This window comes from Moschus berezovskii, chromosome X (assembly GCF_049115385.1).
Source record: "Moschus berezovskii isolate FMDL1 chromosome X, NW_MosBer_1.0, whole genome shotgun sequence".
NCBI lineage: Eukaryota > Metazoa > Chordata > Mammalia > Artiodactyla > Moschidae > Moschus > Moschus berezovskii.
The window spans coordinates 91,210,377-91,236,597 of NC_142488.1; the positions used below are offsets into that span (position 1 = coordinate 91,210,377).

Sequence of the window (26,221 nt, forward strand, 5' to 3'; positions counted from 1 at the left end):
ATTTTATTGATGACATTTTTATTTCCCTTCCAAAAAAACCAACTGAAACTAAATGAAGTAAATGATCTCAAATTTTATTGTCTTCATAATAAAACAAAATATTAAGCTCAAAACTGGATCACTTGGCCCTGTAATAGAACAGGAAAAAAAAGTGAGTTTAATATAAAAACGTTAAGAATCTTTACTCCATCAAGAATAGTGTCTATTCCCAAAGGGATCACCATCCCTAATTAAAACCCAATCTTTTCATTTCCCCCTTATGTCAAAACTCCAAAATCTATGGATCTTAGTTATACTGAGAGGACTGACTGCCCCTGATCTTCATGAGGGGCAGTCTTAATGAGGGGCCACAAAAAATGAGCAGGCAGAAATCTTCACCTCTCAACATTACAACACCTCTCAACATCTTCCCTGGTAGCTCAGATGGTAAAGCATCTGCCTACAATGCGGGAGACCCAGGTTCAATCCCTGGGCCAGGAAGATCTCCTGGAGAAGGAAATGGCAACCCACTCCAGTACTCTTGCCTGGAAAATCCCATGGATGGAGGAGCCTGCTAGGCTACAGTCCATGGGGTTGCAAAGAGTCAGACACGACTGAGCAACTTCACTTTCTTTTCTTTCAACATTACAAAGCCATACGGAAAAGACTGCACCTTTCACCCCATAGTTACGTACTTTTCTCTTCTTATCGCCTCCCAGCTCAAAATGCTTGCATCTCTTAATAGCCAGCATTCTCTTTGATCTACAGTTGGGCTCAACACATTCAAGCCTCAGTACAATCTTCTTTGTAGTTTTAGCCTGGAAAAATAAGCCAAAGCCTTCATAAATCACTGCAGAAAATCCTTCTTCAAAAATATGACTATGCCAGGTCAAGTACTACATAAAGCAAAGCTCTGCAAATTTTAAGAGTTGTGACAATTTTTCTGTAGCTATAGGGAGAAAAGAGAATTGTGAAAATAACTGGCTGTTGTGGTGACCCAAGGACGAAAGAACAGATGAAACCAAGGAGGGTCTTGGAACGCAGGAACAGAAAAACCAGACCCTTATCATCCTTCCCTCCATATTGTAACTATTAATGGATTTCAGGTCCTCCTGAGCAGTATCAACTGTCTCCCTTCCTACCCCATAGGGAGAAGGTATTTGCCTTACTATTCCCCCACCCAATATACATGCCTCATCCAATCAGCAAATGACCCACAAGACCCCTATCCCACACCTTGTACCCTGAGTATAAAAGTGGACTAAGGACCCCTGTTCAACGTCGGTTCTCCCTTGAGCTAGCCCGCTGTTCTAACAGCGTCTCCCACTCTAATAAACTTTATTTCCCTCTCATTCTGTCTCCTGTCTTGAAATTCTTTTCCAACTCGCACCCGGACCACGACAGATGTAAGAGAAAATGGTGGCATTATCTACTTGAAATCAAGTCCTCCATTCATATCAAATATCATAGAGGGTTTCTTATCAAATAGGCCCTCATCACACCACCTTGGCCTTTTAGCAGTTAAGTATTCTGCACAGGCAAAAATGGGTCAACTGAGTCCATGCAACTATACTTCAAACAGCGTCTCCAACCCATTACACAAGGTTAATAAATATTACTTAAATCTACTCTTCAGAGACTATTAACAATTACATCGAGATTTTATGTGATATTATTTAACTCAGAAAGTACACTTCCCACAAATACTCAACTTTTAAAGCCTGCTCCTGTAGTCAGAATTCTATTGCTGCTAGTTTGCAGTTCTCAAAAAGGGCAAAAACATAGGTACAACATCCCTATCTCCTAAACAAGCTACCCAAATGTGGAAATGGAAATTACCTTGAGATCAAACCATTTACTGTACTTAAATGAACACTGAAATCATTCCTGAATACTTTCTGGAACCAGGCTGAATGAGGAGCCAAAAGAAATGCCGTTTGTGGGAAGGCTATGATCCAAGCATTGTATACTTTAAGGGGTAGACAAATTGGAACAGAAACTCAGAAATTCAGACTGAGGACCACAGGTTATTCAGGAAGTCAGTGGCAGACCTAAATGGCTATTTTAAAGGACTTTTAAGACTTTTTCAGGTAAGTAGCTGACTTCAGGCTTCTGACCAGAACTGAGACACAAAGTAACAGAAAGATTCTTACTGCAAGCATGAGGACTCCTTAGGATATGACAACAGATAAGAATAGGGCAAAGGGAAGGATTTACAGTTGTACTCAAACTTCAGTCCTTAGGAAAGCAGGTCTCATTCCTTGATGTTTGCCTCTTCATAAAGAGGACAAAAAATATATAACAGTGAGGCAGTGCAATACTGTACACTGCAGTCAGACCTGGACTGCACTCCCAGCTACCTCCACCGGTAATTGAGGTAACTTCACTGAAACTATAAAAACACACACCTATATTGTAGACGTGTGTGGGCTAAAAACAAATGTAAAGTCTGCCATGGTCAGTGAGAAGCATATCAAACTAGTAATTATTACGAACCTTTTTCCGGAAAATCGGCTTAGTCTGCCCACCATAGCCACTCTGTTTCCTGTCATAACGCCGCTTTCCTGGGAGAATGCAAGGTATTTGTCAGGGTTTATCAAACATAACCAATCAGAACAGACACGTTGAAAATGTCTTCTCATTGATTTTACCTTGGACTTTTCAGCAGAAATACCAATGCCCAAATGGGAAAGGGAGGGGAGACTGGGCTCGCGAATTCTATTACTACACAAATGCTGCATTAAAACCAAATCACGTACAAACCATCTTACCCTGGGCATACAGAGAATCCTTGCCCTTCTTGTACTGTGTCACTTTGTGGGGCTGGTGCTTCCCACACTTCTTACAGAAAGTCCGGCGGGTTTTTGGAACGTTCACCTAGTAAATAAACCGTTCAGAACATACAGTGTTATCAGACCATCGGCACAAAGCCCAACCCGACCCAGCTGAAGCTAAGGCATCCCACGAGGAGTCGACTCTCAAACTCCTCGCCAACATACAACGCTGACTATAAGATGGTCTAGCCCCATGTACTTCAAGTATAGTGGCCTCCACCGAGTCCCAAACTAAAACAAGAACATATCCCCTCTACTGCTGCCTAAGTCTACCCCTTAGATCTCATCACTTCAATTCCTGGCCCCGAAGCCCAGTCCCTTTGAGCTCGATCCTGGCAACACTGGGTTCCTTTGGTACAATGAGTGCACGCAGGAGCCTGGACGCATCCCGAGACGTCACCATCAACAGAGAGGGAAAGATTAAAGTGGATGTTACCAGACCTCACCCCAAGGTCCTACCATGCTTGCGAGAGCGATACCAGCCTAGAAAGAAAGAGGCCTGGCCGGAAACGGAAGTATATAGGAGGGTTCTCGTCGCACTTCCTCATGGGAGTCGGTGGGAACAACCATAGAGTCTCGGGCTCTGTGCGCACCTCCCTCTGGCGTCTGAGAGGACTCGACTCAGAGCTGCAGGCGCAAGCTTAAAGAAGGGCTCCGGCTGAGGCTGATCCACTCTCTTCAACTTCCTCTCGCCCCACTCCAGCTTTGCAACTTTGCCTCACTTCCTCACTTGTGGCGGATACTGCTGCGTAGCAGCGTTAAGTGAAGGAAGTAGTGCTTCCAGACCGTCTGGCTTCCATGTGCCTATCCCCGAGGGAAACCAGGACCAGAGTGAACTGGACGAACCCTCCACCTCCATGTCCAATTCCTGTTCCACATCGACGTCACTGGGAACAACATCACTGAACGCTTACAGGGAGCCAGTGCTCTTGTTCATCTACCACATCGCTAGTTGTTGCATTCAACAACTGTTTATTGAATGCCTATTTTGTGTTGGGCACCGTTCTAGCAGAGGGCGGGCAGGCTTAGTCGCTTCAGGTGTCCGACTCTTTGCCACCCTATGGACTGTAGCCTGCCAGGTTCCTCTGTCCATGGGATTCTCCAAGCAAGAATACTGGAATGGGTTGCCTTGCACCACTCCAGGGCGTCTTCCCGACCCAGGGATCGAACAGGCAGTCTCTTAGGTCTCCTGCATTGGCAGGCGGGTTCTTTACCACTGAGCCACGTGGGAAGCCCTCATAAATGTATAATTAGAGACTAAAGACTTTTTAAGAAAGGAACAGTGCTCAGCATTAAACAGCCCCCGTTTGTTTAGGGAGCAAGTTGGCTACCCTAGGTTCTGCAAAGTGAGGATGAAATTGTTCAGCTCCAACAACAGCAATAACCAGGCCAAAAGGTAAAACATATCCAGCAGCTCACTTCTCTGAACACGTGGCAGAAGGTATGTGCCAGGTTTCAAGAGAGTCCAGCAGAGAAAGACTGAAGGGTTCTGGGCATTTTAAGTGAATTGTCCCATAAAACTCTCACAGTAATTATAGGAGGTAGCTGATACTATTATTCCCATTTTACAGTAGAGGAAACTGAGGCCATAGGGTGTTAAACAATTTGCCCAATGATGATAGTATTTAGTCTGGAGGAGGAAATGGCAACCCACTCCAGTATTCTTGCCTGGAGAATCCCATTGACAGAGGAGCCTGGCAGGGGTCTCTAACAGTCCATGGGATCTCAAAGAGTTGGACACAACTGAAGGGACTTAGCACATACAATAGTATTTAGTAGAACCAGGGTACCAACACAGGTGACCTGACTCCAGAGCTTGGGTTCCTTTACCATAATATAATATGATTGTTGTGGCCTGGTAATTATAATCAATCAATCAATTCAGTCACTCAGTAGTGTCTAACTCTTTGTGACCCCATGAACCACAGCACGCCAGGTCTCCCTGTCCATCACCAACTCCCCGAGTCCACCCAAACCCATGTCCATTGAGTCGGTGATGCCATCCAGCCATCTCATCCTCTGTCATCCCCTTCTCCTTCTGCCCTCAATCTTTCCCAGCATCAGGGTCTTTTCCAATGAGTCAGCTCTTTGCATCAGGTGGCCAAAGTACTGGAGTTTCAGCTTCAACATCAGTCCTTCCAATGAACACCCAGGACTGATCTCATTTAGGGTGGACTGGTTGGATCTCCTTGCAGTCCAAGGGACTCTCAAGAGTCTTCTCCAGCACCACAGTTCAAAAGCATCAATCCTTCTGCGCTCAGGCTTCTTTATAGTCCAACTCTCATATCCATACATGACCACTAGAAAAACCACAGCCTTGACTAGACAGACCTTTGTTGGCAAAGTAATGTCTCTGCTTTTTAATATGCTGTCTAGGTTGGTCATAATTGTAATAGCTAACATCTATTGAACAGTTATTATATGCCAGTCATTTTGCTAACTACTTCACATACTACCTGTTTTAATCCTAACAACCCAGGTGATATATACCTTTATTCGTATTTAACAGGTGAGAAAACAGGCATGAGACATTAAAGTTGATTTAATAGTGTGACATTACCCAAAGTCACACCAGTGGTTATTATATGGAGCTGGAATTTGATCCCAGGTAGTTTCAAGATCACAGCCTTGTACCTCACCGTTGCATCACAAGGGGCAGCAGGAGCATCTACAGAGTAGAGAATGATGAAGAGTCAGAATTGGCAGGGACCCAGGAGGAGGTGTCAGTAGATTAGAGGCTAAGGAACCTTGACAGCCTGGGGTCTCGTGCCAGGAACACCTATGAGCCTAGAGCTGACTCTCTGATAAGCTCTATTTTGTTAAGCAGTGTCTGGGAACGAGATAAAAACATTCAGTTCAGTTCAGTTCAGTTGCTCAGTCGTGTCCGACTCTTTGCGACCCCATGAATCACAGCACGCCAGGCCTCCCTGTCCATCACCACTGCCTAAAACATTTCCCAAAAGTTTCTTTGCCCAACAGCCAGTCTATAGGCTCAGAGCATTTCCTTCTTCTCCTCAGGCTTTTATGCAGTGTTGCTGGCCTTCGAGGTGTTTCTAGAGATTTCTGATGTTAGCAACATGGAAATATGAAGACAATGGACATGGCCCCTCTTAGTCTAATGGACCTTAGTTCTATCTCTCACACCTCATGTGACATAGCTTTGGTTTAGATTCCTTCACCAATCCTGGTCTCTGGCTTGAATATGATCCTGCTCATTGATTTTCCTTAAGATGAGGAACTCAGAATTGAACACAGGACTCCTAGACATAGCCTGGCCTTGCAGTGTATGTAACTTGTTCACTTACCTACCTCTAGACATTGGCACTATTTGGGTGCACTCCTTCTGTCACCTAGACAAGTGTGTGAGGGGAGTGTGCATGGGCAGAGTGAGGGAAAGTGAGTGTGACCAACTCTCAGGCAGATCCCTGGAGCGGCTATTCAGAGGTGACTAGTGAAAGGATAGAAATTGTCAATAAAATAGATCGTGCAACACTGGCTGCCCCTTTATCTTGTGTGGATGTGAGAATTAACTAGTCAACTAGCCTACAAATACTTTTGAAAAATGCCTTGTTCCCTTAAAAATTCTGACAGACTTCTAGTGGGATATATGATTTGTTTCTACATATAGCACCTGTGCTGTGCTGTACTTAGTCACTCAGTCGTGTCTAATTGTTTGCAACCACATGGACTGTAGCCCACCAGGCTCCTCTGTCCATGGGGATTCTTCAGGCAAGGATACTGTAGTGGTTTGCCATGCCCTCCTCCAGGGGATCTTCCCAACCCAGGGATTGAACCCAAGTCCCCTGCATTGCAGGCAGATTCTTTACCAGCTGAGCTACCAGGGAAGCCCCACATATGGCACCGAGGGCAAGTAAATATGGCAGTGGCTGATGTGTCAAGATGGGCAAGCAGATCAATCACCTGGGGCTCTGTGGCCATCGTGGGCTATAGCCAGTACTATCTGCATGTCCTAGGAGAGCCCTCCTGGGGGCGATCGCTGCTAGAACATGAGCTAGAAGGTGGCTGAGGAAACATTCAGGCTTCAAGCAACACATCTAGTCGCCTTTTACGAGACGAAAGAGAAAGTTGTAAATGAAGAGTTAATCAAGGCCGAATCTAAAATGGAGAAAATCAACATCCACAGAAAATGGGAAGGACACATGTCAGTGTGTGGGCTTACACTCAGACATTTTTATCTGTAGAAAAAAAAATGCTTTCTTAGAAAATGACTCAGCAGGGGGAAGTCTTGTCTCTACCTCTGTCAGGATCTGTACTTTGGGGTCCCTTCATCAACAGTCTCCATCCTTCATTGTCAAGTTTAACTGTGTGGCCTCGAGTCTCTGCCTTAGAGGACATGAGAAGCTAAAGACACCCTCCTTCACCAGTCCCTTTGTTTTGTCTCCACAGATCTGCATTTCCCCTCTTTTCTGGAAGTTGCCACTCCCTGTGTTGACCATCCCAATGGTCCTTTAGTGATGTCATCCCTTTATGTTGGGGAGGTTGGCCTGAGGACATGTCTGCTCAACCCAGCCCGGTCTAGAGTCTCAGTTGCCCCAGTCAAGTAGAGAAGAGTTCTTTCAGAGCAGACTCAACTAGTACTGTCAGAGGTCCCAAGCAAATGAAGGGCGGGGACTGCTGAGGGGGGTGGAATAAGGACAGCAGCAGGGAACCAGATACCATGCTGCTGAGAAGAAGAAAAAAAAGACATTGGTTTAAGTCAGGAAACAAAAAAAGGGAACTGAGTGGCTGTGAAAGGGTGGGGTTTGCTCAGACTGTCCTTCCTCTCTGGACTGTAAGAATATGTCTCCAGGGCCAGTGTCTTCTGACATTGAGTCCCAACTTCCAAGTCCCGGCATCTCAATGCATCCGGGGAGCTGCCTGCATTAAAGTCAGAACTGAGGTGGGTCCGGGGCATGGCAAGGGCTGGACAGCAGCAGCAACTGCCTTTCCTAGGACTTTGAAGGTCAGAGAGAAAGCGTGGCTGGTGCCATGTAGTCTGAGGCCAGAGGAGGCTGATGGAGGGTGGGAGTGTCATCAGCCCAAGGCCCTGGTAGTCCCTTCTGATGATCAGAAGAGGCCGAAAGGGTCCTTTCTGGGGAGGTCATAGTTGGGTGGAGACAAGAAGAAAAAAAAGTGACATGAGGTGACCATCTGAACAGGTAGCAGATGTTGGAAAGAGGCAACTCTGCACAATTTGGCAGAAAAGTAAGCTTTCATGCCCGTAGCTAAATAAGCCAGGATAAAAATAAACTTTTGGGTAATATTGCCAGAAGACCCCAAATGGATCCTTGTGTCAATGAGACCTTTGGAAGAAGAAAATTTTTAAGAGGCAGATTGTCTAAAAAAACTTTTCAAAACGCATATGCTTTTGAGCTCTGTAAGGTAAGGAAAGGCTCAGCCAGAGTGGAAAGCCTCTGGCTGCATCGGGCCAGTATTGCTGGGATCGGAGCTGCTTTGTTGAAAGGATTATGTGTGCCAACCTCGTGGTAACAGTGGGTAAGAGGCTGGGCCAGAAGCCAGCCTCAGCCTCGCGGCCCAGACAGTGTGGCCAGCCCCTGAGGCCGCGGGGAAGCCTTTCCTATCACCACTGCCTGCCATGCGCACAGCTCTCTTTTTCTCTAGGCTCCATCATTTGCTTCTCTCCTTTCCTCTCCTCTCCCTCTGCCTCCCCATTCTCCTCCTTTTCCTCCTTCTCCTTTCTCTACCTATCCCCTCTTCTTTATCCCCTCCTTTATTTTGTTCATTGCCACCCCGGAACAGAGTCAATACTTAATAAACTCGTGGGGAATCTCAGTGAATTCTTCGTGCCCCTTTCTTCCCCTGCTGTTTTCCCCTTGCCCTTTTCCCCTACTTGCCTGGTGTCTTCCCCATAGGACTGTCGTGAGCAGTGTGTTATCCTATGTCAAGTAGTTAAAATGGGGCCCAGCAATAGTCAGAGTGCCTATCGCACTGTTTGCTATTATTTGTATTCTGCCTGAGACCTGTCAGTGTCCCCAGAGGGCCTGCCTAGAACAAATATGTGGCGTCTAGAATAAAAAGGATTGCTGGCCCTGACCAAGACATCCTTGGGTGAGTGCGGGACCTGCAAATGGAATCCCGGTCCAGTTTCCTGGTTACCCTGCTCCCCAGGCTCCATGTCTCTGTCTCATGTTGTTTGTTCCTGAAGGTAGGGCAGCAGCAAAGCCCAGAGGCAGGGCTCTGGACAGCTCAGGGGTTATCTTCTGTGCTGTTAGTTACATGCTGCTTCTGCTCCTTCCCTCATTTTGCATGCCAAGCCCCTGACCAAGGGTGCTACGGCCTCTTGGAGCCTCAATTATTTGATAAAAAAAAATGTCACCTACCAAATAAGCCTCAAGATGCAAATACCCTAAATAATCTAAAGCATTCTACTGAAATGGAATCCCTTAGCGTTAGCCCTATCTGGTCTATTATGACCCCTTCAGACTACTTAAACTGTCTACTTGCTTTCAAGTCCAAATTTCTGTGGCTTATGGCTAGCGATGTGTTTGTTTAGAATCTTTTGTAAACTCCTCATGGTGAGGACTAGCGCAACTTTCCATCCACTTCTAGGGTCTGGGTGCAATTTAAAATGATGATCAGTGTGATTTACTATTTCCATTCGAGCAAATTTCCTATAGAGAGTTTCCTTTCAGCGGACTAGACCCATACCAGGAAGTGACTTAAGTATCAGGGGAAGACATGGCTTTTGAAAACCAGTCTGAATGTTCTCCAAAGAGTCATCAGACGCCTGCTGCATTTTGCCCGTGGATGCCATGCTGATATCCGATGGCTAGGACCTGGGAATAAGAGTGATGTAGAATTTTCAGAGAGGCAGTGCTCAGTAAGAAGTCAGAGACAGACTTTGACCTAATTCACTCCAAAACTGCTGGGTTATGCAAATGAAGCCATCAGGGGGCGGGGGAGAGAGAAATGCTCTGAGGACCCTGAAACAAATGGGCCACGTGTGACTTTCGGTTTCTCTGGAGGTTCATGTGCACTGGCTGAGGGTGTTGGGAGAGCATTTGAAAAACAAAAGCCTTAATCCCAGGCTTTCCACCTCCCTCTCTGTGAGCAATTACCACATGCCCTTAGGGTTAACATCAGTTAGCTGAACTTCCAGGAGAAGCTATTCTCGCTGCCTCGCATCCCCAAAATGAAAATGAACTATAGTCTATTAACTCCTTCCTACATATTTATCTGTAATAGAAACAGAATAAAAAGAAACTGATTAGAAGTGGAGTAGAAAAGAGACAAAAGTATGGAAAAACAGGTTCTCCAAAACTGCTATTTGGAATGGAAATCAGTTACAGTGTTTCTGGAAACTATTTTGTCAATATATTTCAAAGTGCAAAAGGCACAAACTTTTGGACTCAGTATCGGAGAAGGCAATAGCAAGCCACTCCAGTACTATTGCCTAGAAAATCCCATGGATGGAGGAGCCTGGTAGGCTGCAGTCCATGGGGTCGCTAAGGGTCGGACACGACTGAGCGACTTCACTTTCACTTTTCACTTTCACACTTTGGAGAAGGAAATGGCAACCCACTCCAGTGTTCTTGCCTGGAGAATCCCAGGGACGGGGGGAGCCTGGTCTGTGGGGTCACACAGAGTCGGACACGACTGAAGTGACTTAGCAGCAGCAGCATACCATGTTTATGTAGCGATCCTAATAACATGGGAACACACTCGGAATAAGTTAAATGAGAACTTTATATATTTTGTGGACAATGTATGTTGGGTGAATGGATGGATACTTAGGTAATAAGTATCTAAGTATAAGAATAAGAAAAATAAGCAAACTATAAATATTATTTGCAATATGATCTGAAAGTTAGTCAGAAAAACACAGAGAAAAAGAATGGAAGGAAACATGCCTAAAGATTAATGTGTCTGAATAATGAACTTGTAATTGATGTTTCCTTTTTAATATCCCTGTACTTAAAACGTTTTCTATAATGAACATGTTTTATTGTGATATTAAGGGAAAAAATAATATGTTTAAACCAGGGAAAACAAAAGCTAAATTGAGAAAGAAGACCAAAGGGTCACACAAATCCAGAGTGAAAGACGGACATCCTAGCAGTCACCCTCAGGGCAAAGGAGCAAAGCTGAAAGTATTACCACCAACCTGTTGCTCAGGGTAAACTTGCAGATTGGTTTTCTGGCTCTCCTTTCATCACTTGGCCAGAATCTATTGTGTCTAGTGCAGGGCAAAAGAGTTGACAGAGACCCAGAAGTGTCCAAAACCATAGAAGAAAATTGTGAAATGTTAGCAACATGAAATGCTGAGAAGAACCAGAGTGCTGAGACCTCTTAGAAACGATTGCAGTCGGTGAGAATTCCCAGGTTAGCCGGCAGCCAGAAAACTGATTTTGCTGTAATTCTTCATCACAGATTTGGTCACCTGTAGCACTGATCCTGAAACATCATCAAATAATTAGCTTTCACTGGGACCTGAACAGACCTTCTTGAGGATTTAACAAGAGTAATTATGGCTCTTTGTTGCTATGGGTATGATATTTTAATGACAACTTCTCTTCTGGTTCCAAGATGGGGAAATTCTCAATCAAAACCTGAGAGATGCTTCTTGGACCTGAGAAGAGATTTTTAGTAGGCCTATCAGTTATACTCTACTCTACTTAGAGACCACTGATAATTCTACCAGATTTCATAGAAAATGCTCAGGAAGATTGAACTGAAAAAGGAACAAGGGATTACATGAAGTGCATAGTCCAGCACACAAGGTGGACCGGGTTTGCCACTTTGACTAAGTAACTGAAAATTCATTCTGAGAGTGGAAAACTATGACTGTGGGTACAGAAATGCTCATGGTAGCATTCTTTATAATGGAAAACAAATAACCTAAGTATCCATCAATAGGAGAATGGATAAATGTGATGTATTCCTCATATAGAATACTTGATACATATCAAAATAAATTAAAATGTATCAACTAGAGCTACCAAGGTAAAAAAAAAAGGCATAAAATGTTACATTGAGAAAAAAAGCAAGTTGCTAAAGAGTATATAACACATAAATTCAAATGTGAAACATGTAAACCAATGCCATATATCTCTTTGGGATACTTACTTAGTATCACCTATTACATAGTAATACCTACTATTACCTATTATATAGTAATAATATAAAAACATGCCTAGGAAGGCTAAAGCCTAAACTCCCGGTATTAGTAGACTATAGGGAGGGAGGGGACTAAAATTGTGGACGAGCACACAAGGGAGTTTTGACTGTATGGACAGTATTATAGTTCTTACAAAAAACAAACAGAAACAAAGTGGCACAATATTAGGATTCTGTAGAGCTGACGGTGAGCACATGAGTGTAGTGTTATTCTCTGTTCTTTCTGCCTATTTGCAGTATTTCATAATATAAAAGAAAGTACATTCAAAGTTTTATATGCACAGTAAGCAATAACAACACTAGAACAAAGAGTTGGTGTTCCACCTAAACTCTATGCTTTTATCCCTTTAACAATGAAAAATCCTGAAGGAAAAAACAGCTGGTGAATCTAAAAATCCACCAGTTAAACAAGATCTCCTTAGAGAGGATTTAAAGAAAAACGTAAGAAAGCCCTGGTGGAACTGAGAAGAGTCCTCACGTGGGGAAAAAGTACTGTTGTCAGTTAAATGGGACGGACCATCCTTTCATGTGTAGAGGAGTATTGCAGAGGAAAGTGCCCCTGGATCCTGAATTCTTTCTTACTTATCCCCACACTTACCACGATTTCCTCCTTTGTCAAATGTTCTTAGAAGATGGAGATGGTTCTGTCCCCACTGCTCTTTGATGATAGCCATGGGCAGTGACAGAGTGCTGAGGTGAATGACATCACACTTCACTAAAGGCAAAAAACAAAATTCCTTCTGGGAGGCAATGAGGTACAACAGAAACAGCAAGGGTGTGGAGTCACAAATGGATAGATCTAGGCAAGTCACATAACCTCCAAGAATCTTGCTTTCCTGTTTGTCATAGGTGTAAATGAAAGAATGTGTGTAAAATGTCTGATGATGGACTGCACTAAGAGAAGCAGGAGTTGCCTCCCATTCCCCTGGGGAGAAAAGGGAATGGCTAGAATCTTGCTGGGCAATTAAGTAATGCTTTAAAGGAGAAATAAACACAAAACGCAGCTTATTGGATATTTCTGTCTTAGTAGTTATTTGAACTATGACTGACTGTTTCTAACTAGCATCTCCTAAGACTTTTCCTAATCATAGTCAGGCTTAGCCGTTTTCTGATTTTTGCTCTGATGTTGTCCCTAATAATGAGCAAAGATAGGAATCAAAGATGGTTTACTTTACCAGTTCTGCAAGTGCTATTTATATTAATTCCTTGGCATAGGGCAGCTTGTAAAATAGCTGAACTCTTACTACTAAGCATTCTCTTTTGGAATTCTACTGCTCCATAGAGAGACTAAAGGCTGCACAGCATGGCCATGTGAAAATCCTGCATCTGTAGATTAATAAAGAGAACATCATAACACTGTAACTTCATGTTTTAAATGAAGAGCCGTGTGTGATTATTCTTTTTTCTCCTCTTTCTTTCCCTATGTGAAATGTGTGTGTATGTGTCTGTAACATTCATGTCACTTCCGTTTCCACCCCACCCCCACCACTTGAGTGAGGTGCAGGGTCAGCCCTCACTGTGCATTTTTTGTGGTCAGTTGACTCTGTGGGCTGCTGAAATTGTTACCAAAAAATTAGGACCTTCCATAATAAGTACCCAAAGAAGCTGCAACTATCCTCTAAAGCAAAGTGTCCATTACACACCAACCTTCAGGAAGATATAAAAGCAGATGCCTCTCCTTTCACCATTAATGGACCAGTGGTGATTAAGGAAGAGCTACCACATTGTCAGACCATGTGTGGCTTGAATGGATCACAAGGAATAGGGGGAAGCAATCGAAGAGGGAGCAATCAGGCCGTGGAAATCCCAGCAGTCCTCCAGCTCAGTGATCTACAGGTAGAGGCCATTTCACCCCATGCTCAGAGGGGCGATGGCTAGTGAGAAGCTTACTTCCTCATACTTAGACCAGCTCTAAACCCTACCCCAACACAGACACTTGAAAGAGAGGAAGGCTTCCTCTTGTACAAACTGGATTTGTTCTGAAAAGCAAAAAGAACATAGGCAGCTTCCAGAAGGACCTGTCTTATGGGAAAAAAGAGGCGAGGCCAAAGCTGAAGCAGATGCTGGGTCCGAGCGGGGAGTGTTTTCACCAAGAGCTTGCAACAAACCTAAAGGTAAAATGATGGGTGTGCTTTACTCAGCTAAAAGAGGTGCAACTGGACATGGTTTGTTCAGATGATCCAATTTACTGGTCATGTTACTTGATTTCTTTCGGGTATGACTTTCTTTTTTCTAAGTTGAATCTTTGGTTGTGAATAGGTACTTAATTGGGATTCACCATGGGAACAAACGTGATATTAGTACAGGATCTCGATGAGTTGGCAGTACCTGAGAGCCAACCGTTATTAGTTGGTTATCACTACTTCTGAGTAAATGAAAAATCTTAATGTTACAAGAAATCTCTTTGGGGACTGAGCTGAATCTGAATGCTACAACTCTTATCAGTTTGTCTCTCCTGTGAGAGATGATTTAAACCTGGGAGTCAGGGAAGAGAGCTGTGTGGCAAGGTGTAGGGAAAAGTGTACTTCTTGGCCCAATTTTCTCAAAAGATCATTTATAAAAAGTTGAACAAATCTATCACCAGAGAACAGTGGCATCCAGACGATGAACAAGTAGCAAAGTGATCATTCTTAACATCCCTGGTGTTCCTGTAACCTATTTTTGTCTCCTCAGTACAATAATAGAACTGTTTACACCACAAGAAAGAGCAAAATAATGGTGTGGATAGCCTCAGACTTCAATCCAAACCATTCTCTTGCTTTCCTGGTGTGAGAAGTAACTTATGCTTGTCAAGTAGGAAAAAACTACTGACTTTATTCTGCTACCAAAAGCATAAGGAATTTAGTTAAAACAAAACCTATCCCCTTCAGGAAAAGAACTTACCCCAAACAAAACTGGATGGGGAAGGGGCGATCATTTGGTGATTTTTTTTTCAGAATTTTTTAGTGCTCTGTTTTTGTATCAGTATTTATGTCTTCACTTTATCTTTCTTATGAAATTTGTGGATTAGTATTACAAGATGGTGCATTTAAGTGAATAACTGTGTGCTTTGTGTGAATTTAAAAAAAAACAAACAAACAAGGGTGCCTTTGTGTAACTTTCTTTGCCTTTGTATATTTCAGTTACCCAAACTGAATCTTTCTGAATTACCATTGAGAGACTAAACAAGTTACTTTTCATAAATGATCAAAGACGGTATCTGTAAGAGTTGATGATCCTATCTGAAAGAATGAATCTAAGCAAAAAGGAAGAAAAAGCAAAAACTAAGCAAAACAACTGCCTCTCAAATATTGTTTTTCAATTTTAGAACAAAGCTCAGCCAGAGCTACAAAGGATGGGCAAAATCGGTTGGGTGGCAGTTAGTATATGTCCACAACTGCAGGTGCAGCCTCCATATCCTTATTAGACCCCTTGGTTACAGACCCCAGTGGGACAAGGTATGAAAAATTATACTCACTGTCTAGGAAACTGGGAACTGAAAGTCCAATATCTGCCTCAGTGGAGTTCTGGCACCTGCATTATACCTTCTGGGGATATTAGGGCCAACAGCTGCACTGAGACTTTTTATTGTTCACAGATTCTGCACATTTAGTAAAAGGGTGGTTAGGGTAGAGTTGCTTCTAGACATTACCAAGGACATGGTACATGTCCTTGATATCCAGAGCACTCCATTGACTTATGCAAGAACCCAGTTTATGTGAACTCATGATGTAGAACTAATCACCCCAATTCAGTGTGCATCCATTATACCTGAAAACTGGCAGAAGTGAGGGTTATGGAAGGAGGACATCAAGGTAAGAAGATGGTTCTTTGTTAGCTTTGAACATTTCTGTTCTTTTGAAAGTAGATGGCTAGGCTGAGGGGGAACCAGGAGGGATGAGGAGGATCAATGTGCTGGGTCCTCAAGAACTTTCATTATCAATAGCACCCAGTGAGCTCCAGAAAGAAGCAATGGCTGCAGTGATATTGGAGAGCATCTTTCTGAAGCGATCCCAGCAGAAAAAGAAAACATCACCTTTAAATTTCAAGAAGCGCCTCTTTCTCTTAACCGTGCAAAAACTTTCCTACTATGAATATGACTTTGAACGCGGGGTAAGTTTCTCTGCTGTGAAACCTGAGTTTTAAGGACTTGGCCTTAAATCTGCCTTGGTGAGAAGGTAGATCCTTTTTGGTTGGAGTTGGGGGTGGAACAGGATGGAAGGGACCTAAGTACACTTCAAACTCAGCAAAGTATTTCCTAACCCAGAACTGGGAAGTCATACTGGAACAAAAATTCAAAGTTGCTAAGAAGCTATCAGGGAAATCTCACCATGGAGTTTCGAAGTTGGTGAGCACTCATTAAATGATTGTTGAGAATGAAATCCAAGAGTTGGAAATTGTTTCCTTATTTTTTTATGTTAAAATTAAAAAAGCACACAAAGTCAACCACTCTTCTATAGCATTTGCTCTCCATCTGGTAGTCAAAAAAGAACAGGCTAATAGATCTGGAAGTTGTTTGGGTTTGGTTTGTCTGTTCATTTTTTCAAAATGACAGGTCCTGATGTAGAGTGTGGGTGTCACCGCACTATGTTGAATGATGAAATAGCAAAATCTAATCATCTGGTTGCTTAATCGCTCTTAACCTTTCTCCATTTCTTCCTCATTCTCTTTCTCAGAGAAGAGGCAGTAAGAAGGGTTCAATAGATGTTGAGAAGATCACCTGCGTTGAAACAGTGGTTCCTGAGAAAAATCCTCCCCCTGAAAGACAGATTCCGGTGAGAAGAGACCATTGTTAGAACCAGGTGCAGGGGGTGGGGTGGAGTTCAGAAACTTGGAACACTTCAATTCTCTGTAAATAAACTGGTGATATTGTGCAGTGTGGGACACATAAAGGTCCCTTATACCAATATGCTCTTCACTCCGCCACATATTGGTTATGCTGAGTCTCAATGTCTTTGTCCCCAGATGCAGAACAACTCACTTAACTGGAAAACTTGTAACACCAATTTTAAGATGATATCACATCAAGTGTTCAAGCAGATCAGAGATGATTGGTTTTACTCCCTCAGTCACCAGGATCAGATTTTACAGGCTTGAGTTAGTCTGCAAGCCAGAAACCTAGGGCTCTGAGTCTTGAGATTCTTACTGCTTCTTCTCTCATTTCCCCGAGGACATAACATCTACTGATTTCCTGATTTTTTAAATATCTTTTTTTTTCTGATGACAAGAGTAAATGCATGTTTATTACAGAAACTCTGCAAAATACAAAGAAAGCACATAAAGAAGATAAAATTATGTATAATCTCATTAATCAGCTAAAACAACTATTAACATGCTCATGTACAGACTTACTGATGTTTTTCTCCATTAACAACACATACACTCACACTAATATATATGTTATATATTTAAAACACAGAATCATACTAAACATCTTGCTTTGCCACTTACATTTTCAATTTAACAATATATGAAAACTTTTCCCCAGGACAATAGGTGATCTTTAATAATATGATTTTAATGACTATATAGTGTTCCCTATTGTGGACATATTCTAATTTGTTCAACCAGTCTCCTATTCAGTTCAGTTCAGTTCAGTTCAGTTGCTCAGTCGTGTCCGACTCACTGCAACCCCATGAATCACAGCACGCCAGGCCTCCCTGTCCATCACCAACTCCCAGAGTACACTCAAACTCATGTCCACAGAGTTGGTGATGCCATCCAGCCATCTCATTCTCTGTCGTCCCCTTCTCCTCCAGCCCCCAACCTTTCCCAGCATCAGAGTCTTTTCCAGTGAGTCAACTCGTCGCATGAGGTGGCCAAAGTATTGCAGTTTCAGCTTCAGCATCAGTCCTTCCAATGAACACCCAGGATTGATCTCCTATAGAATGGACTGGTTGGATCTCCTTGCAGTACAAGGGACTCTCAAGAGTCTTCTCCAACACCACAGTTCAAAAGCATCAATTCTTCGGTGATCAGCTTTCTTCACAGTCCAACTCTCACATACATTTAAATTGTTTCCAATTATTTTATATCAAAAATCACATTGAGGGGAACATTCTTGCATACATCTTTATGTATCTTTGTTATTCTTTTCTTTATAACAACTAACTAGGAGTAATATTTTGTTCTTTTCTTTATGAAATCTGTACACTTTGGTTATTTTTATAGTTTTATTCTATTTTGTAGAAGTAGAATTTGAATATTATATATTCCCACAAGCTGAATATGAGAGTATCTATTCCTCTACGTCCTTTTCAATACCAGATAATTTAAATATTTGCTAATTAGAAGGCCAAAAATGATTTAATTTTTAAATATTTAATTGCTGACTTATTTTGTCATTTTTTTGCTACTCAATTATACATCTATAGCTCATTTATACTTTTTCCATTTGTGAATTGCCTGTTGATTTTTTGGCCCTTTTTTCTATTGAAATATTTACCTTATTCCTAGTACTTTTTAAGAGATTTAGATATATTAACTTCATGATATATGTTGAAAATATTTTTCCAGTTTTTCATTTATCTTTGCATTTTGTTTATTTTTTTAAAAACCATACTGGGTTTTAAAGTCTATGTCATCAAATTAGCTCATCTTCCTCTCAATGGTTCTAACTTTTAGCATTATATTAGAAAGGCCTTGCCTCTCACAAAATTATATAAATATTCACTTTTTTCTGTTATTCATAGTTTTATTTCTTTCATAAGCTCTTGAATCCATCCAGAATTTACTTTGGTGTATGGTCTGAAATAGCTACCTTAACTACTCTTCTACCTCTGCCAATATTAGTAGTTAAATGTTTGTCCCAGCATCATTTATTGAGTAACCTCCCTTTCCTCAATAATTTGAGATATTTTTTGAATGTGGGTGTGCTGGTTCCTATGGCTGTGTGTCCCCACTGGAATATAGGAAGCCATCACTAAGGATTAGCATTGTTCATGCAGGATAGTCTTGTGGAACCACTGCAAAAGACTCCCAGTACCTAAGGAAATCCAGAAAAGAGTAATGCATCAGCCAATAACTATGAATTTTTTCTGTCATTGCAGAGAAGGGGAGAAGAGTGCAGTGAAATTGAGCAGATCTCAATTATTGAAAGGTTCCCTTACCCCTTCCAGGTAAGGTATTTTCTCTCATCAGCTCACAAGGGGACCTGTAATGTAATCATCAGGGATGACATGGGCTGAGGGTGTTTGCTTTTCTATTTTCCAGTCAAACATAGTTTCTTTTACTCTTTACACCTCAAAGAGAATCCATAATGGCACTAGTTCTATTATGGTGTGTCTTGTCTATGATAACTGCATTGAGAAAGATGCTGTTTGTCGAGTGAGCATTTCACTTCCTTCTGATTCTGCCTATCTGTCTAATGGTGGTCATGTGGGTTGAAAAGACAGAAAAGGGGAGGGAAGGAGTAGTATTAGGAAGTTCAGTGTGGGGAAGCCTTATTAGATTCACATATAAACTTAAATTCTGTTCAAGTCTTGGATAACTGAAGAGCCACATAGACATCTGTTTGATAGATGCAATGTAAGCCATCAAAGAGAGCAAGAGCTTCTGATTCAATCAATCTCTGATTTGGTTTGCTTATGTCCTTAGAACTCTGTAGGCTACATACAGTGAATAAAGCAGTCTCTGCAACAGTGAAAGCCAGAAAAGGAAGTGGAAAGTCTCAGGGGAGGGGGCTTTCTGTCATGGATTTATGAGCACAGCAAGACTAACAAGCAAAAAGAAAAAATGTAAAAGGATCTTGTTCATGTCCCTGACTATAACAGAGTTTACAAAACCTGTAAAGGGAGAGGTGTTTTAGACACAGTTTTTACTACCATTGTTTTTCACTAAGTTAATGTTGTGACTGGCCTGGTGGATAATGGTAAATAGCAGATAATTCAAAATTAATTTACATTTGACTTTAGAATCTACTGTGATGTCTACTAACTCTGTGAGGGTTGAAACCATGTTTTATATGTTTTGTACATCTCCATAACACCTAGCACAACTTCTTGTACATGTGTAGTGTTAAAAAAACTACTGACTGATTTGATGATGATGCTTAATATATACTTCACTCTTTTTGAAGTAGGTCTGTAATTCCAAACTTAGTTTATTTTGGCTAATATTTTGGGATGCCACTAGGCATTGGGGGGAAAATTAGCCATGAGTTAAAATTTTGCTCACACTGATGAAGTTTATAATTCATATGTACTAATCAAGATTTGTTACATAAATCATTACTTCAGTCATCTTCCGTACAAAGCTTAATAAGATCATAAAATATCCTTCATTGGATAAACACAAAGCTTATGAATTTTACACACAAATTGAAACACAATTTAGGAGGACCTAGGAGAATTCTCAAAGCTAAGAGTTAGTCCTACATCCTTGGATATGAACTATTCAGGAATTCTTCGCATGACACCAGCCCCACTGCTCACTGAAGATCCTGCCTTTTTGTATTCCACTGTCATTATACAAAGTTGTAGCTTAAGATTAGTTCCTTCAAGGTCTTTATTTTTTTTTCCAACTCCTAACTGCTGAAGTCTGTGTGTCCATTGCCCCAGGTTGTATATGATGAAGGGCCTCTCTATGTCTTCTCCCCAACCGAAGAACTGAGGAAGCGTTGGATTCACCAGCTCAAAAATGGTGAGAATTACTTGGAAAATAAACTAGTTTCCAAAGGAAGGAAGGGAGGGAGGAAGGAAAGAGAAAAATTGAAAGAGAGGGAGAAAAAGATAGAGAAAGAAAGAAGGAAAGAAAATGGGGACAGGGAGAAAAGGAGAGAGGGAGAAGGAGAGAAGAAAAAAGAATGGATGCAAGAAGAGAGGTAAAAAAAGCAAGGGGGAAAAGGGAAGAAGGGAGAGAATGAGAAAGGAGAAGTGGGGGGCAAGAAATATTTCATTTTCTTCAATATTAGTGATACAATTGATAATAATATTCCATCATATTTGATGAAAGATCAGGTGCTAGTCTAAGAGTTTCAACTCAGTTCTACCACTGTCTCTTTAATGCAATTTTGTAATTATAGGCTCCTCCATTTCCCTACTTATAAAAAGGTCCCATTCTTTATACCAATTTACAATGGTGGTGTGGTGTGGCACTCAATGGTTATTTCAATATTTTGAATCATAGATATGAAATATCTGGTTCCAAAAAAATTAATATATGATTATGAGAGTGCTTAGGGTCAGAGTAAAGACCCTGGTTCCAAGTCTTCTTCTACCACTGATAAGCTGGGTGACCTCTGGTAAGCAGGCCAACAAGCTTCTTTGAGGTTCAAATTCTTTTTCTGAGAGAGGAATAATAATGATGTCCATGGTACCCACCTCTGGGAGGTAATGTATGTGAAAGCACACGGCAACTGTAAAGCACTGTACATCTTTTCATTGTGGGTAAATATTTTCCAAAGAGCTATTTTCTGTTCCTTGCTTTGTGAGGACCTCAATTAAACATAGTTCAGTTTTTCACATAGACCATATAGAGCACTCAGATAAACTCGACTGTAAATGCTTACAGCACAGGATGCATGCACACATATTTGTGTGTATATATAGCCACATGTCAAGTGACTGAGAGATTAACTGGTTGAGTTGACATCAGGAAAGGCTGCCTAGAGAAACAGGAAGGATGGCAGACTGATAACAGCATGGTTGGGTTATTGCATGACAGCCCTTTGTCTTAATAAACATGTAGATTCTGATATTCAGTGGTTGATTACACCAGCTTTGTTCAGTCCCTTGAATGCAAGTCTGATTGGCCAGTACAAAAATCGTCAGATCTTTCGAGCCAAAAGAGAAGAAAGAAACAGAAAGGTCATTTACTTAGTTCTTTTTGTGTGCCAGACACTAAGCTAGATATTTTGTAATCATTATCTCATTTAATTCTCACAGCAACCTTGGGCTAAAAACAACTAACACCTAATGAGCATTAACTCTGTGCCAGGCTCTATGCCAAGTGCTTCAAACATACTAGCACATTTAATCCTGCCGATAAGCTTATTTAGTATGTATTATACCCCTAATTACAGATGAGGGAACTGAAGCTCTAAGAGGTTAAGTAAGTTGCTCAAGGGCACATAGCTAGTGAGCAGTGGAGCCTGGGTTCTTACTACATCCCTAAGTCTGTTTGATGCCAAAGCCTAAACTCATTGCAGAGTTTTGTGCTGCCTGGTTCTCAAGCCCAGAAATTGCACCTGTAGTTGGCTGCAAGATATTTTAAGAGTAAGGCCATGTGGACATTACAAATAGGCGATATCTTGCACCATGTAGTTCAGTTCCTGGCATGTTTTGAAGAGGTCACCGTTAGCCTTGAGGGTACAAAATGAGCAAACACTTCAGTAATGCTTATTATGATCCAATATCTTAAGTCCTTTTTGTACGTTAACTCATTTCTTCTTCCTATCAGCTACATGAGGCAGTTAATTTCACCATCCCTATTTTAGAGACCAAAAAAAAAAAAAAAAAAAAACCACAGAGGTATAGGAGGTTAAGTAACTGGCCCAAAGGCACTCAGTAAGTGGCATGGTCAGGCTTTGAACTCAAGCTCCAAAGTCTGCTCTAAACCAAGATGCCACCTCCAAGGCAGAGACATACATGCAGAGGCTGAGCTGGAGTTCCAGAGGGCATATATATTTGTACTTCTTTGGTTCTTTCCACAGTACCTTATACATTGCCTTGCATACAGAAGGTGACCAACGAATAGGTGTGTTAAATGATTTTTCTACAGAACAACCACCACCAACTTGAGATCCACACTGATGGACAGCTAGGATTTAGTTTGGAAATAGGGGAAGGTGGGACATACTAGATGAGCGAGAACCAAAAGGGAAAAAATGTGGTATGTATAAGTTAGTAATTCCTTTAACACTTCAAACACCAATTTCAAAACCAGTTGTAGGTTAGCTCAAAAATATACAGAGTGCCCACTATATTCAATTTATGAGTGATGACTGAGAATAAGACTATTCAACATGTAAATTTGTTTTGTTGACTCTGATATTAACCTTACTATGTTGATTATGCCCTGCTATTAAAATTTCTTAGGTAAGTAAAATTCCAACAGTGAAAACAAAAACAAAACAAACAGAAACCACTACTTCAGTTGGTTCATTGGTTCAATTTTGCCTCTTCTTCCCTTGTGTTTTACTGAAAGCATTTTTTAATTTCATTTACTCCAGAATCTACTTGGGCTGACAAGCCCCAAAGTAGTTGCCTTGCCACAAACACCACAGTTGTTGGGAGATTTAGATGCAAATCCTAAAGATCTCAAGCACCAGATGCTGGCAATGCCAATAATGAGATACTCTGGAAGCTGTAAAATCCCACTCTAGTGATAAGTTATCCCACTCTGGGGCAAAATGCACCAATTGCAAATCGCTAACATGAGAAGGGGGCCTCATGGTGTACAGGCTACCTCTGTAGCAGTATTGGCTGTGAAGAGGCACAAGGGAGCCTTCTGAGGTGCTGGATCTGAGTGGTGGTTAAATGGTTTTACACAAATGTGGCTAGCTGGATATCTCAGATTGCATGTTTTATTATATATTAGCTATACCTCAGTTTATATATTTATATGTAAGCTATACCTCAAGGGCTTCCCTGGTGGCTCGGATGGTTTAAAAAAAAAAAAGCTGCCTACAGTGCGGGAGACCTGGGTTCTACCTCTGGGTTGGGAAGATCCCCTGGAGAAGGAAATGGCAACCCACTCCAGTATCTTACCTGGAAAATCCCATGGACAGAGGAGTCTGGCAGACCACATGGAGTTGCAAAAAGTAGGACATGACTGAGCGACTAACACATTCACATCCATACCTCAATTTAAAAAGTAGGATGTCAGGTATCTCGTATTGAACTAACACCTCTTTTCAGTGGAACTTTTCATGCAAACCTTGTATCCCTGAGGACTGAGCCCTGAGCTCTCTCCTTCCATTTCCTTGAACATGGCAGTGGGCACTTCAATGTTACGGGCAGAGGGTAGGAGCAATCAGTTCTAGCTAGGAAGAGTATCTGGAACATTGATTGGAATTGCTAGAGTTCAGTTCAGTTCAGTTGCTCAGTCGTGTCCAACTCTTTGCGACCCCCATGGACTGCAGCACGCCAGGCCTCCCTGTCCATCACCAACTCCCAGAGTTTACCCAAACTCATGCCCATTGAGTCGGTGATGCCATGCAACCATCTCATCCTCTTTCATCCCCGTCTCCTCCTGCCCTCAATCTTTTCCAGCATCAGGGTCTTTTCCACTGAGTCAGCTCTTAGCATCAAGTGGCCAAAGTATTAGAGTTTCAGCTTCAGAATCAGTCCTTCCAATGAATATTCAGGACTGATCTCCTTTAGGATGGACTGGTTGGATCTCCTTGCAGTCCAAGGGACTCTTAAGAGTCTTCTCCAACACCACAGTTCAAAAGCATCAATTATTCGGCAGTCAGCTTTCTTTACAGAGCAACTCTCACATCCATACATGACTACTGGAAAAACCATAGCCTTGACTAGACAGACCTTTGTTGGCAAAGTAATGTCTCTGCTTTTTGTGTGGTAGCTTGAGCATTCTTTGGTATTGCCTTTCTTTGGGATTGAATGAAAACTGACCTTTTCCAGTCCTGTGGCCACAGATGAGTTTTCCAAATTTGGTGGCATATTGAGTGCAGCATTTTCACAGCATCGTTTTTTAGGATTTGAAATAGCTCAACTAGAATTCCATCCCCTCCACTAGCTTTGTTCGTAGTGATGCTTCCTAAGGCCTTCTTGACTTCACATTCCAGGATGTCTGACTCTAGGTGAGTGATCACTCCAACGTGATTATCTGGGTTGTGAAGATCTTTTTTGCACAGTTCTTCTGTGTATTCTTGCCACCTCTTAATGTCTTCTGCTTCTGTTAGGTCCATACCATTTCTGTCCTTTATCGGGCCCATCTTTGCATGTAATGTTCCCTTGGTATCTCTAATTTTCTTGACGAGAGCTCTAGTCTTTCCCATTCTATTGTTTTCCTCTATTTCCTTGCACTGATCACTGAGGAAGGCTTTCTTATCTCTCCTTGCTACTCTTTGGAACTCTGCATTCTTATGGGTATATCTTTCCTTTTCTACTTTGCTTTTTGCTTCTCTTCTTTTCACAGCTATTTGTAAGGCCTCCTCAGACAGCCATTTTACTTTTTTTGCATGTCTTTTTCTTGGGGATGGTCTTGCTCCCTGCCTCCTGTACAATGTCACGAACCTCCGTCCATAGTTCATCAGGCACTCTGTCTATCAGATCTAGGCCCTTAAATCTATTTCTCACTTCCACTGTATAATCGTTAGGGATTTAAGTCATACCTGAATGGTCTAGTGGTTTTCCCTACTTTCTTTGTCTGAATTTGGCAATAAGGATAATAGAAGGCCTACAGACTTTTGGTTGGCTTTATTACTGTTTTAAAATCCTGTACAGACTATGTAGCCCCTTTTAGCTTGCACTCTTATCTGATCAGCTCCCACCACTCTGCATTTGGTGCAATGGTGAAGGGATATGCTGAAAAAGTGAGGGGTGAGTGTGTGTGGGCAAGAGACACCGGTTAGAAGTCTTCAAATCCATGTTTAGAAAAGCATCAAGATGGCACTTTTAAAAAAAGAAAGAAAAAAAAGAGAGAGACAGCACTTTTTCTTCATTTCCCTGTAAAATGCACCTGGCCACCAGTAGCTTCTAGGCCTCCTCCAAAGTCTTGAGTGAGTAGAGTGTGACTAGCAAGCTCTTAAGGACTTAAGCTGATCTCTACAAAGGAAGGTTTTATTTTGTTTTTATTTTTATCTTTTAAAAAAAGTTATGCAGGGCTTCTTTTTAGCATCAAATGCTGAAATGAGCAAGTCCTCAAATATGCATATTCTAAGGCTAGCCTAGATCTTTGCCCCAAGGCTAGCGATTGTCAGTTAATTCCTTTGTCTTTGCTTCTCTGTCATCTGGCAACAGGATCCCAGGTTGACTTGTCTAATCAACTTCCGGTTAAAATTCTTGCAATGCCACAGTATTAAAAACTGTAAAACTAATTCCTCCTATCTGCAACACACCCTGTTGTCTATTCTGAGAGATCTTTTGGGCCTTAAAACCCTGTGAGGGAAATAGAACTGCTGTGTTTGTCTCCCACAAGGAGCTCAACCCACCTCAGTGGCCCTAGGAAGACTGAACTATGTTTATTCTAGAGGCAAAATCACCTTAATTTGATCCTGAGCTCTGCTCTGTTGACTTTTATGAACACAGAAAGTGCAAGGCAGGAGTTTTCACAAAGACAAATAACTCTAAAAGAGCACTCCAGGAGCTGGGGCATTGGTATATTGA

General features: G+C 41.8%; 2 protein-coding genes across 3 annotated transcripts in view; one reads left to right on the forward strand and one right to left on the reverse strand.

Annotated features, from left to right (window-relative positions):
- Positions 1-58: 58 nt before the first annotated feature.
- On the reverse strand, positions 59-3,419 carry RPL36A (ribosomal protein L36a). Its single transcript, XM_055438252.2, has 5 exons — positions 3,273-3,419; positions 2,751-2,856; positions 2,476-2,543; positions 675-797; positions 59-128 (listed from the first exon to the last, which is right to left on the reverse strand). Exons 1-5 carry the CDS (start codon positions 3,273-3,275, stop codon positions 108-110), a joined length of 321 nt encoding a protein of 106 aa, XP_055294227.1. The 5' UTR covers positions 3,276-3,419; the 3' UTR covers positions 59-107.
- Positions 3,420-7,579: 4,160 nt separating this feature from the next.
- The window catches only part of BTK (Bruton tyrosine kinase), a 29,707-nt gene continuing 11,065 nt past the window's right edge, over positions 7,580-26,221 (forward strand). Inside the window, exons 1-5 of one of the 2 annotated variants that reach the window (XM_055393542.2) lie at positions 7,580-7,713; positions 15,877-16,043; positions 16,607-16,705; positions 18,980-19,048; positions 20,489-20,570. In XM_055393542.2, coding sequence (XP_055249517.1) covers positions 15,903-16,043; positions 16,607-16,705; positions 18,980-19,048; positions 20,489-20,570 — 391 coding nt within the window. In that variant the 5' untranslated portion in view covers positions 7,580-7,713; positions 15,877-15,902. Of the gene's footprint in view, positions 7,714-13,912; positions 14,066-15,876; positions 16,044-16,606; positions 16,706-18,979; positions 19,049-20,488; positions 20,571-26,221 lie in introns of those variants that run through there. The other variant, XM_055393541.2, reaches the window with a different exon arrangement.